The sequence below is a fragment of the Rosa chinensis genome, chromosome 1 (genome assembly GCF_002994745.2).
Source record: "Rosa chinensis cultivar Old Blush chromosome 1, RchiOBHm-V2, whole genome shotgun sequence".
NCBI lineage: Eukaryota > Viridiplantae > Streptophyta > Magnoliopsida > Rosales > Rosaceae > Rosa > Rosa chinensis.
The window spans coordinates 35,300,229-35,313,710 of record NC_037088.1 but is presented as its reverse complement, the minus strand read 5'-3'; the positions used below and the strand labels follow the sequence as shown (position 1 = coordinate 35,313,710).

Here is a 13,482-nt window from a genome sequence, read left to right as displayed (position 1 = left end):
GGTGGCAGCCGGGTACCTAGATGAAACCAAATTCAGGCGGGGACTTCTTGAGAAGAAGAAGAAGAAAGACCAGGAGGCGACAGCCAAGTCTGGTGCCGGTAGATCCCAGAGTACCGCTCGCGAGCAGTAGTCCTTAGGGAAAAGATTTATATAACCATCAATTCTTCTTTTTTTTAGTAGAAATTATCCTTGCCCTGAACAATAGCTTAATTCCTTTGCCTGGTAGTCCGGGTTTTTTGTGAATGGAAATTTTTTGAACTTGAATGGGAATTGGAAAGGAATTAAAATTTCTAGGATTTTATACCTTTCCTTGAGCATTTACTTGCATCACTTATTACCGAAATAGAGTAACTAACAATAGCTATGTCCGGGAATGCCCGGTGTAGGTAAAAAAGTGCTAGAAATGGTTTGAATAATTCATTTTTCCATTCAAGTACCACATGGTGGTTAATACAGAATGAGTACCCGATGGGTAGCTTTCCATAGTTGTATGGTCAAAAAGCAAAAGCTAGGACAAGATGCTCCGGGAACTACTTGTAATAGTACCGTAGGTGTTGGGTATTCCGAGGATGCCGGGAAACGACTCCGTCCGTGTCCCGGATGTAAAAGGTTGCGGGGCCTACCTCTTCGATGATCTCGTAAGGGCCTGTCCAGGATGGATCCAGCCCGCGGGGCTCTAGGTAGGCCTGCTTCATGACCCAGTCCCCCAACTTCAATGTCCGGGATTGTACCTTGGCATCATAATAACGAGCTATCCTCCACTTGTTTGCCAAGTTATGCATGTGTGCCACATCCCTTCGTTCCTCGAGTAAATCAGCATCAAGCTGTAGGCCCTCTGAGTTGGTACCCTCATTGAAGTATTCGATCCTGGGAATCTGGATTTGTGTTTCAATGGGGAGAACCGCTTCAGATCCGAAAGCCATGCAAAAAGGGGTCTCCCCGGTGGCCTCCGTTGTCGTGGTCCTGATAGCTCACAATACCTCTGGCAGTTTAGCAGCCCAAAGACCCTTGGCTTCATCGAGCTTCTTCTTCAGTATCTTCTTGATTATCTTGTTAACAGCCTCGACCTGACCATTGGTCTGGGGGTGAGCCGGGGATGCATAGAGGATTCTAGTACCCAAGTTTTCGATGTAAGCACTCAACTCATCATTGTCAAACTGGGTACCATTGTCCGTGACTATGGTGTCCGGGACTCCAAACCTACAGTAGATGTTCTTCCACAAGAAGTTTTTTACCTTTTCCATGGTGATAGCAATAAGAGGTTCTGCTTCTACCCACTTTGTTTGGTAGTCTACAATGACAATGGCGTATTTGAATTGTCCCACTGCTATGGGAAGTTTACCGATTAGGTCCAGGACCCACTGGCAGAATGGCCAAGGTGCAAGGAGGATGGAAAAGGCAATTGATAAGCTCATAAATGTACATGATTTTGTATTGATTTCTTCATGTTTTCTTAGCTAGTTTTCCATCTATTTGAGTCATTTACTTTATTTTTATGTTTTGTAGGTGTTATGGAGCAAAGTAGAAGAAAGGAAGCTAAATCAGTAAATCTGCCTGTGCAGATCAATCAACTTCGACATGAAACTGAGAGCATCTCAGAATGAACCAGACAGTGAGCTTTATATGGTTGGAAAGCCCTCGATGTCTAGTTTCCAGAACTTTTGACGGTTCATTCATATCATTTTCCTACAAGAAGTTATGGCTGATTTAGTACAGCAAGGTCGGGCAGTCCGAGAATCTGACACTTTGACGGAAATCCATGATTTGAGGCCCAAATTCCTTTTAGAAGCCCACCGACGAGTATTAACTGAATATCTCTGTTTATTAGAGATATATGACATATTTTTATGGGTGAAAATTATTAGGAATCTTAAAGGAGAAGCTACTTGATTCCTAAAAGGAAAAGAAGTGAAAATCTCCTAACCTAAGCAATAAAGAAGGGAGACGTTTAGTGGAGCAAGAGGAGGCCGCACAAGAGAAAGAAAGAACGACATCTTCTGCCATCAACTAGCCGCCATCTCTTCCTTTTCCTTTCTTCTAGTTTTTGTTTTGTTCATGACTATGTCTATCTAAATACTTTTGTAGCTAGGGGCGATTTCAAAGCCCCAAACATGTTCAATTCATATTGATATTAATTCAGTTTTTGGTTTTCTATATTATCAATTGAGTGTTTGTTTCACCGTGTCTACAAGATGAATCTTTGCTTGTTTGTTTAGGTGCGCAATTAAATGAATAGGTTAGGGTTCTAATGCTAGGAGTAACACTAGATTCGTATATGTCGTGTGTTGATTCCAATTGAGTAGCAAAATGTTTTCTTGAATTACATGCAACTCAAACCCTAGGTTTAGCAAGACTGCCAATGTACTTGTGACCCTAGATTTATCCAAACCCTTTTATTGCTTAATGATTTTGATATGTTAAACTTAGCGAGCTTGTGTCTAGGTTGCATAATCGGAAATAGATTAAGTGGTGAGCTTGTATTCACTTAACGAGGAACTAAGAAAGGGTAATGGGTTAATTCGAGCTTGTGAGTTAACTTCGGGTAAATTCAATTGAGAATTAAGATTCCATAACTGAGCTTTGATATGATTGAGTGTGTTTGATGGTGGAGAATGAGTCCTTAGCTTTGTTTCTGTCAATAGTTTAAAGTTATAAAATCTGTTTCTGCTTTGTTATCTTTCTGTGTTTACTTTTACGTGAATTATTTTATATATCAAATCAACTCCGATTGTTCTGAAATTTTGTATACGTGTTAATAAATGTGATTTTAGTGTCTTGTAAAATTTATAGAAAATTCCATTGAGTCTAGGTTAGTTAATTAATTTATTTTCGTTAACTGTTTAGTAGCATGTTTTAGAGTAGTCTGTGACATTTGTTTAGCAGTTTAGGAACAATCTTCAGCGGGTAATGACCCTTGCTTGATCACTATATTACCAACGATGATATTTGAGTGCAAGGTTTAAGTAGTTGTGCATCTTTTAGACGTATCAGCAATGGGCGGTGCCCTTGGGATATTTGCATACATTTGGCACTTGTGGCAAGAACTAGAAATTGTTTGAGCTAGGGCCGACATGGTTGGCCAGAAATATCCTGCCCTTAGGGTCTTGTGTGCAAGAGACCGAGCTCCAGCATGGTTACTGCATACACCAGCGTGTATGTCCTTCATTATTTTGTGACCGTCCTCCGGTGTTACACACTTTAGGTTGGGGAAGCAGTGACCTCTTTTGTATAATTTTCCGTTCACGATCGTGTATCGAGCTGACCTTAGCTGGAGTCTCCTCACCTCGACCTTATCGTCTGGTGCTAGACCGTCCACCATGTACTTTAAGATTGGGTCCATCCAGGAGGCTGTGTGGTCCACCATGAATATTTCTGACACCGTTTTAGAAGTGTTAGGCCTTTCTAGTATTTCGACCTTGGTGGCCCCGTAGGTAGGACTTGAAGAAATTGCCGCAATCTTAGCAAGGGCGCTTGCCTTGTCGTTCTCTGCACTCAGTATTTGGGTGAAAATGGAGGTAAATCTCTGAACCAGTGCCTGGGCTAGGGCCTGGTAAGAGGACATGTGGGGCTCCTTTGCCTCAAAGTTACCGCTGACCTGGTTCACGACTAACTGAGAATCACTGAAGATACTAAGGTGCTGGACACCTAGTTCCCGAGCGATCTGTAGACCTGCTATGAGTGCCTCGTATTCTGCGGCATTGTTGGATGCCTTGAAGGCAAATTTGAGGGCGTACTCGTAGACTTGATCGTCCGAGCTAATTAGCAGGATACTGATGCCACTTGTCCTTTTGTTAGACGCTCCATCAACATACAATCGCCAAGTGCTTGGTGGAGGTGGATCCGGGGCTGGTGGCCCAGGTGATCCCGGGGGTGGGTTATGAGAGGGAATTGACTCAAATAAAATCTGCCGCTGCCTGGCCCTTCATAGATGTCCGGGGTTGGTACTTGATATCGAATTCCCCCAATTCGATGGCCCATTTAATTAACCTACCCGATGTCTCTGGCTTCTGCAAAACCTGCCTCAATGGGTGATTAGTGAAAACGGTGATCGAGTGTGCCTGGAAGTAATGTCTAAGCTTCTGGGCCGATACCAGGAGGGCCAATGCTATTTTTTCAATGTCCATGTCACGCCCTTGATTTTACACACATGAAAATCGATATATATAATCCCATAATTATACATGCGTGAACATTCAGTCATCAATACAAAATACCTGAAATCTTTTTCCCTTTAACTTACACACATATTGATGCTCTGAACCCTCAAAGTTAATATACACTCGCTCCATAGAGTTATATATTACACAAGCTTATAAATTAAATTGTCAACAACAAAATAAAACGTAAATGCTCCTCAGAGCTCACTACAAGCGGAAGTCCAAATAACGGTAAGGTCACAAAATTGGCTTCCTACCGTAAAGCTGCTAGCTCGCTACCTCAGTTTCAGCCACGATTACCCTAACCTGCAGGATTATCCCTTACACCGTTTGAATGGTGTATCGGGTTGCCACACAACAAACCCGGTAAGCTCTTGCAAGCCCGCATGAGTAACTCAAACCACACACAACTCACACCAATCACGAGAATAACTCACACGAATCACGTTTAATTCAATAAACAAATCACGGGATAAACCCACACAAATCACGAGATAAACTCACACGTTTAAATCAATAAACAAATCACGTTTAAATCAATAAACAAATCACAGGATAAACCCACACAAATCACGAGATAAACTCACACGTTTAAATCAATAAACAAATCACGTTTCAATCAAGAAACAAAGCACGGGATAAACCCACACAAATCACGAGATAAACTCACACGTTTAAATCAATAAACAAAGCGCGTTTCAATCAAGAAACAAAGCACGGGATAAATCCACACAAATCACGAGGTAAACTCACACGTTTAAATCAATAAACAAATCACGTTTAAATCAATAAACAAATCACGGGATAAACCCACACAAATCACGAGATAAACTCACAGGTTTAAATCAATAAACAAATCACGTTTCAATCAAGAAACAAAGCACGGGATAAACCCACACAAATCACGAGATAAACTCACACGTTTAAATCAATAAACAAAGCGCGTTTCAATCAAGAAACAAAGCACGGGATAAACCCACACAAATCACGAGATAAACTCACACGTTTAAATCAATAAACAAAGCGCGTTTCAATCAAGAAACAAAGCACGGGATAAACCCACACAAATCACGAGATAAACTCACACGTTTAAATCAATAAACAAAGCGCGGCGGACAGACTAGAGCTCTAACTGATCGTATTCACTAACCCGGCCAAAGGCGTGAAGTCCCGATTTTCCCACCCACGATCCTCAACTCGTAAGTCTTTGGACCCGCGGTATAAATACCAAAACATTAAAGGAGTCACAGTGGATCCAAAATGTTACACGAATCTAAAATGAAAGATTCCCCGTAATTGATCTCTATCAATTACTCCCGGTAAAAACCCATATCTAACTAAACCACCCGCGAACTAAAATATTCCTCAAATACACAAATCTCAACTCTTTTCAAAACAAATCGAAATCAACATTTCCACAATCATTTGTTTTCCAAAAACCACAACCCAAAACAATAAGAAGCATCATTTCATGCATATTGTTTCAAAATCCACAAACCACCAAAACATATATATTTCACGTAAATATATATATACGTAGTCATCCGCTCAGGAATCCCTACTAATACCAACTATAGTTTGCAGTTAACTAAATAACTCTCAAAACAATAAAGGTAAGCCCGTTCGTGAATGAACTTCGTGAGATTACTCACTTTGAAATTCTCGCTGCGTCTTCACACCACTAGACTACTTACAGAATGCACTCTGTCAAGCACCTAAGAAAAGTACAGCCTTGATTCAGTCAATGAAACACAAGGAATAATGTTCGAAGCCCTAAATCGAACCAAAATTCCCAAAGTGACGCCAATCGAGGCGAAACCACATCCGAGACCACCCAATGTCTCTAGAATACATCTACGATCGATGTGACCAAACCACAAGTCGATCGGACGCTCGAATCCTCACGGAACGAATAATTTCACCAATAAGAAACGGCAAAAAATCATAACAATTCCAAACGAACTCCAAAATTTGCATATTATATATCGAAACGCTCATATCAATGAGTAGAACATATATAATACCAAAAACAGTTCCTTAAGTGGCCGGAACACCGCCGGAACGCCGCCACAGGCGGTGGCTCACCGCCGCCGGCCAAAACTCAATATTTCACAAAACTCCCAACATCAAAGTTCTTCATCTAAGCATGCTTGTGAACTTTCCTAACTAGCTCGAAGTCAGAAAACAAGCAAAAAGGGTTGAAAACTACCTCACAAGCCGTGAACAGTAATCCAATCCGAGTTGATCAAAGTTTCACGTGAATCGATCCAAACAACCACCAAAGATCGATCAAGGAGGCTGCTCTAAGCTCAACCAAGAAGACTCGAAGCCTCGCCGACGTCGGAACAAGGATTTCCGACCAGGTTCGAAAACACCAACCTGCACCGCCTTCTACCGCCGCCACCACCGAGAATCGGCACTAGAGGACACAACAGGGAGGAGCGCACGGAGGAGTCGAGTTGATCTAGAAAGTCTCGTCGCCAGAGATGGCCGGAGCTCGCCGGAACAACCGGGTCGGATCACCGGGTTTGGGTCGGGTAGAGAGCGGGTGATGAGAGAGAACGGAGGATTTCTGATTTCCGGAAATGGTAAAAGTGAAAATGGAAATAGTAAGTTTCCGAAAATGGAAACTCCTATTTATAGAACTTTCCCAAAACTTCAAACGCTCATAACTTTCTCATACGAACTCCGATTCTCGCATTCCACATGTCCACGAACTCGCATCGACGCGTTCTACAACTTTCGTGAAGGAAGTTTTTAAAGAATCCCAATGAATAAAAAGTCAACCTTGCGCCACCCCTAAAGTCACACTTTCTGAATAGAAATTCGTTTGAAACACTTTCACTCCATCCACGAGCCACGAAACCGTCCAATAACCATAATTTAGATATCTGGAAAATCCTCAGAAAATAAATACGAATTTCTGGGGCATCACAGTCCGGGTATCTGGATTCTGCACCAGTGTAACCTTTTCTAGCGTAGTACACTGGGTACTCGCAATCGGAGTCCTTCCTAATCAGAGCGGAGCTCACGGCCATTGAAGATGCCACAAGATATATGTAGAGCATTTCTCCTGGAACAGGTTTGTAAAGTAGAGGTACCTCTGCCAGGTATGCCTTTAGGCCAAGAAAAGCAGCTTCGTGCTCAGCGGTCCAAGCTATTACCTCGACATGCTAGGTTTTTAGCAGCCTGAAGAAAGGAGTATACTTGTCTGTCAGCCTGGAGATGAATCTTGACAGGGCAGCTACTTTACCTGTAAGAGATTGGACCTCGTTCCGGTAGGTTGGGGATACCATGTCTAATATAGCCTGCACCTTCTCTAGATTGGCCTCAATTCCCTTGTGGCTAATGATGTACCCGAGGAACTTTCCTACCTCGACCCCAAAGATGCACTTCTGTGGGTTAAGCCGCATACCATTACGTAATATAATGGCGAAGACAATTGACAAGTTGCTTACGTGATCCTCTGAGGTTAAACTTTTTACCAACATCTCGTCTACATATACCTCTATGATAGTACCGATGACTTCTTCAAACATGGAGTTGACAAGTCGCTGATAAGTGGCGCCTGCATTCTTCAATCCGAAAGGCATGAGCTGGTAGCAATAGAGACCTTTCTCTGTGGTAAAGGCAGTGTACTCCTCGTCTGCAGGGTTCATTCGAATTTGGTTGTATCCACTAAACGCATCCATGAAACTGAGTAACCTGTATCCAGCAGTGGAGTCAATTAGTTGGTCAATTCGTGGGAGCGGGAAGCTATCCTTAGGGCATGCTCGGTTGACATTTGTGTAGTCCACACACATACGCCATGATCCCGGAGATTTCTTTGGTATCATGACCACGTTGGCTAACCATCGGGGGTATGTCACTTCCCTAACAAAGTTGATGGCCATCAACTTCTTTACTTCAACTTGGATAGCCCGATACTTGTCATGTGTGAAGGCTCTTCGCTTTTGTCTTACCGGAAGGAATAATGCTAAGGTTGTGCGTGGCTATCTCAGTTGGTGTACCGGGCATATCCTCGTATGACCAAGCGAAAGCGGATGTGTTAGAGAGGAGGAACGAAATCAACTCTTCCCTGATAACCGGAGGCAGCTTGGTACATACCTTGACAATCCTATCCGGGAACTGCTCTAATAGTACTACCTCTTCAATGTCTTCCATGGCACCGGGCCGTTCTTCGTCAGAGTCGGTATCATTTCTGGGATCCTCGTACCTGTCTGTCAGAGGGTTAGTAGCTACGGGCAACATCTTAGACTTTCCCTTGCCACGAGATACAGTCAAAGAATAGCATTGCCTGATCACCCCGAATGGTGGCGATGCCAACCGGGGTTGGCACCTTCATTACTAGCATGTGACCTACAATGAAGGTTTTCAGATGCCAGAGTGCTGGTCCACCCAGGATAGCATTATAGGATTAGGCACAATCAACTACAATGAACTCTGTTTTGATGGTTGAACAATTCAGACTCTCCCCTACCGTGATCGATAAGTAATCTGATCCGAGTGGCTGGACGATATCTCTTGAAAAGCTAATGAGGGGCTCATTATCTTGTGACAGCTTGGCCCTTCCTCTGTTCAAAGCTTTGTATGCGTCGCGAAATAATACGCTAACCAAGGCCCCGGTATCCATGAGTACCCGGGACATTATGTAATGGTCCATTTGGAGAGTGATCAGGAAGGGATCATCATGGGGCATCTTCAGAACAGCTTCCTCTTGCTGCAGGAATGTGACGGATTTCCACCCGGTGCCTTCGTCTTGTTGCGGGGCCTTGTGGAAATTGAAAACTTCCGGGTGACCGAAACTAGAATTTCGCTTCTTCCTCTGGGGAGGCAACTCTTTCGGGCCCCCACCGTGGATCGTGAAGATCTGGCCCTACACGTCTATAGCTCCTATCTCTTTTGTAGGCAGGTACCGCTGAAGCTTGCCCCTCTGGATAAGCGATTCGATAGTATTTTTTAAAGCCATGCAGAGATTGGTATTGTGCCCAGCATCCTCGTGATATGTACAGAACCTTCCGGTATCCTGCTGGGTAAGTTTAATCTTCGGGAACTTCCTCGATGGTGGTCCAAGTATCTCATCCTTGTTCTCGTTCCAAATAGTCTCGTATGAAGCGTTGAGGATAATGAACACCTCATACCGGGGTGGTGGTGGTGTTCGCGGGGCGTATTGTGCCCTTTTCTCCCGGTGAGGCTGAGTGGTCCCGTAACTGTTGGACCTGGACGAGGACTCTTTTCTCTGTCTCGAGGTATGGGGTGACCGGTCCTGACTATGGACCCACTCCCTCTTTCGTGGCTCATCCCTGACCACTGGGGCTGGGGTGGAAACCCTTAGCTCTAGTCTGGGGGTGTCCCCATACGTTTCGAATTCAGCTTGGGCATGTCTGATGGCCATAGCCATCAGCTCGTCGTAGTTAGCCGGAGGGTTATGATTAATCCCATAAAGAAATTCTCCACGCCTTAAGCCCCTCCTAAAAGCCAGCTCCGCCAGTTCCTTATTAAGGTCTCGGCACTTAGCGGTAGCCGCCTGCCATCGATTAACAAAAGACTTCAAAGTTTCATTCTCCCCCTGCTGGACCTTTAGTAGGCCCTTTGGGGTGTGTATCCCATCGGTACATAAGATGAATCGAGCTACAAACTTGTCAGCTAGTTCCTTGAAGTTCCTTACAGAACCGGCCGGCAATTCGTAGAACCAACTCAAAGCCTCCCTTAACAAGGTCTCCTGGAACATATTATGACACACCTCATCCGTATATCCCTTGGCGCTGTTTGCGATCGGAAGGCCTGTAGGTGCTGGTATGGGTCTCCAACTCCCGTATAGTCAATCTTCAGTGGTTTTGGTATATTCGCTCGAATGGTGCCTCTAACTTGTTGGTTGAAAGGACCCGGAAGGTCTTCGTACGTGGTCAGGGCTCTCCGGGTGTCCCTATTCTCTGTGGACTCTACCCTTGCCTGCAGGGCACGCAAAGAGTTGCTCATTTGTAAAAGCAACGCCGTGTTTGGGTCGGTTACCTGTGGGTCACTTTGAACTGGCTGTGGTAACGGTGGTGGTGGCAGATGCCTTAAGCTTTTCGGGAACAAGTCTACCTGTACCTGGATCATCCGGTGACCGCTTTCCGTAGACGGGGTTGGGGCGAGGCCGGGGCCTACCGTTACCGGAGCAGCATTTACATATGTTGCTACTTAGGATGCTCTAGCCAGGGCTTAGGTGAGTGCCTCATTGTGCTGGTGCCTCCTGTCCAGTGCTCGGGCCAGCGCAGTGTTTTCATCTTCTAGCTCCTGCAGTCTTTGTTGCGAAAGGCGGTTTGTTTCCCTATCGGTTCTTTGTTGTTCCCGATCAATCCTGGCTTGTTCCTGGAAGACTGCGATCTCCGCTCGCATAGACTCCAACTCCGATACCGGAGCTACCTGATCCAGGGCCTGCGGGTGCTGGGTGATTGGTGGATTGCCCGTGCTCTGTGGGTCCAAGAATTCGAGACCATGCGTTTCTCTTTCGACACTTGGCGTTTCTGCTGATGAAGTACCCGGAGAGAATATTAGTGCCCGGGCGACACTTCTACCCTCTCCTGCAGTTTCTTCCGGCTCGGTCATGATGGCTCACCCCTATCTGGCGCACCAATATTTCTAATGGCTTTCTCCGGGTACCTCACACAGAATGCTATACCATCCAGGATACCAATCCAACTCATAGATCCTGAATCAAGAATATAGCGTTAGAGGGGTAAACCGTACCGGAAAGTTTATACCTCTCCGATGCCTGAGTGAGAAACTAATATATAAGAGTATCAAGTAAATAGTGGATAAAGGAGTTATTACCCGTCAAAGGTAGTTGTGCTAATTCCCTTATACTCGAGCATGGGGAAGGAGTCTTCCCTATCTTCGATATGGGACATAGGTTGTTCTTCTGATGCCATATCAGCTCTCTTGTTTGTGTAATTAGATGGGCTGTGCCAGTCTTGCCCCGGGCGCTAGGTGGCCGGGGTGACATCCCATACGAGTCATGCCATGGTGGGTCGTGAACCCGGCCCATGGTATAGTACTGGGGAGTACCAAAGGATCTTAATTGATAGTGACAAGCCTGGTGGAGACTTCCCTAGTATGTACAACAAGGTACCGACCCATCGCTCGACGAGGATCCATACGCTTGGGTGCCACGTTAGCTGTATACTATAAGTGCACACTTTCTTTTAAACTATATGCATGCAATAATTCTTTTCATAAATGATGGTTTTATTTATTTGAGATTATAATTTGGTTTCGGATTATGGAATTTATTTTGGATTTTTGACATTGGCTTGTGGTTCTTGCTTTTAGAAATGATTGAGAATTGTTCATTGGTTTTATTATTTTGAACTTTCCGATGAATCTTTCGAGTTGTGGACGTTATTGGAATTTACGGATTTCTTTACTTATTCATTTATTGTTTTGAGAATATTTTGGCATATGGGACATGCCGTTGATTTATTGATTTCTTATCAAGAGATTTTTCGAGTGCGGTTGGGAACGGTACTCGTGCCTTTATTTTGAGAGTTGGGGAAGCTTGACTAATTTTAGTTTTTCTCATGTTTTTCTATGTCGTACCTAGGGTGATTATTTATCATGTTAGCATGTAGTCTGCCTTTGTGGTGACGTGATGAGATCACAGAAGCCTATCCGCCTTTGTGGCGTTGGGTTGCTACCTTTGTGGCGATAACTTTGAAGCCCAGTATCTTATCTGCCTCAGTGGCATAAGGGTATATACGGGAGTATGGGAGTACTTTGGCCTGGGAGGCTCATTCGTATGGCTATCATCTTCCTTTACTTATATTTTATTATTTTTAACTAATAGGGGTAGTTTGATTTTACTTAACCAGCGGGGCTGGCTTGTTTTTACGAGATTCTCGAATTTAAATATAAATGTTTTATCAACGTTGCATGCATTGATGTTTTTAAAGGAAAAACAAGTGGGAAAGTATTAAAGCTTTGCTTCATTTAAATTATCTTATTTATTTATTTTTGTCCACTCACGCTAACGTGTTTTTCAATACTTTCCCATGGGCCCTTCGATTTCAAATGCCCAGTTTGTAGGCTAGATTAGTTAAGGTCGGGCATACATGGAGTTGAGGCATAGTTGTCACTGCTTCCGTATTGCAGGATCGATAGGATCTATCGATCCTTTACCCTCTTTACTTTTTATTCTTGTATACCTTTTGTTTTAGAATTGCTCTGAATTAATGTTGTTAAGTTGAGACTTTTGTGTAATGTGAATTGGGAGATGTTATGATTTGGGGACCAGGGTGGCTCCAAGAGTTGAGGATGGTGTTTGATATTAGATGTGTAAGAGCCTTTCTACAGGTTTGGGTAGTCCACTATTAAGGGAAGTTCTACCAAATTTTTGGTACAATTTTTTCTAAGGTGGGCCCCACAGGGCCACTTCGGATTTCATAGTGAAACTCGGGCGGGTCCTGACATTCTACCCTGAACCATTAGGTAGGTTGACAAAAGAAGATTTTGATGATGATTTGAAAGAATTTGGGTGATGACACTATGTGGTCGGTTGCACCACTATCAATGTTCCAATCTTAAGATTGTTGTGATAAAAAGCGAGCGGAATGATAAGAAGGAAAGAATGTACCATTTTCAATTTATGATTGAATTGAATCAACTTCCATGAGATTATTTATAGCCCCACATGTGCAAGGTGGAACATCATTGTTAAATACAGTACCTCCAAAGAGACTTCAACTAGGAAATAAGGATACTTTTGGAAAACATCAAGTGATTTGCCGTGAGGAATAGCTAAGATGATAGACTAATTTTAACAAAAGGTGAAAATTTCTAGAGCAATCAAGATTGGTGCTCTGATACCATGTTAAAAATGTTGATTGAGATTAAAGATTGCAGAGAATAATTTTGTATTTTCTGATAGAGAAAAAATCAAAAACAGTGTCAAAATTATGGCTCACTAATAACTTTGATACCTCAAGTTTCAAAATTCAAAAATATCAAATTAGTAGCTGGAATTTTAAGCCCGAACTAACATGCATACTTGGAATTACTTTCGCAGCTAACCCTGTTAACTTTTCAAGGATAGAGTCGTCATTTCAATGTTCGTCTTCTCCAAAACTCTTTCCTATCTCTCTGCAATCTCAGATTTTTTCTTCTTCTTCATATCTTAGTACACATTGTTCTTCTTCTTCGTTTAAATCAATCTAACACGGAAAGACGAAGCAAGCACCTTTACAACCAGGGTCTTCACCAACCAAATCAAACACCAAATCAAGAGACAAAGCAACACTCTAAGGATTCTACCATTGGTTTCCTTCTCAACCTTCCTGATCAGCAC

The 13,482-nt window shown here is 43.4% G+C and overlaps 2 protein-coding genes across 2 annotated transcripts; both read right to left on the bottom strand.

Moving 5' to 3' along the window:
* Window positions 1-530: 530 nt before the first annotated feature.
* Window positions 531-8,408, bottom strand: LOC121049360 (uncharacterized protein K02A2.6-like). Its single transcript, XM_040506216.1, has 6 exons — window positions 8,265-8,408; window positions 7,411-8,149; window positions 7,075-7,230; window positions 3,264-3,741; window positions 981-1,200; window positions 531-875 (listed from the first exon to the last, which is right to left on the bottom strand). Exons 1-6 carry the CDS (start codon window positions 8,406-8,408, stop codon window positions 531-533), a joined length of 2,082 nt encoding a protein of 693 aa, XP_040362150.1.
* Window positions 8,409-9,033: 625 nt separating this feature from the next.
* LOC112165762 lies at window positions 9,034-9,888 on the bottom strand. The gene has a single exon (XM_024302405.1). It carries the CDS (start codon window positions 9,886-9,888, stop codon window positions 9,034-9,036), a length of 855 nt encoding a protein of 284 aa, XP_024158173.1.
* Window positions 9,889-13,482: the final 3,594 nt, after the last annotated feature.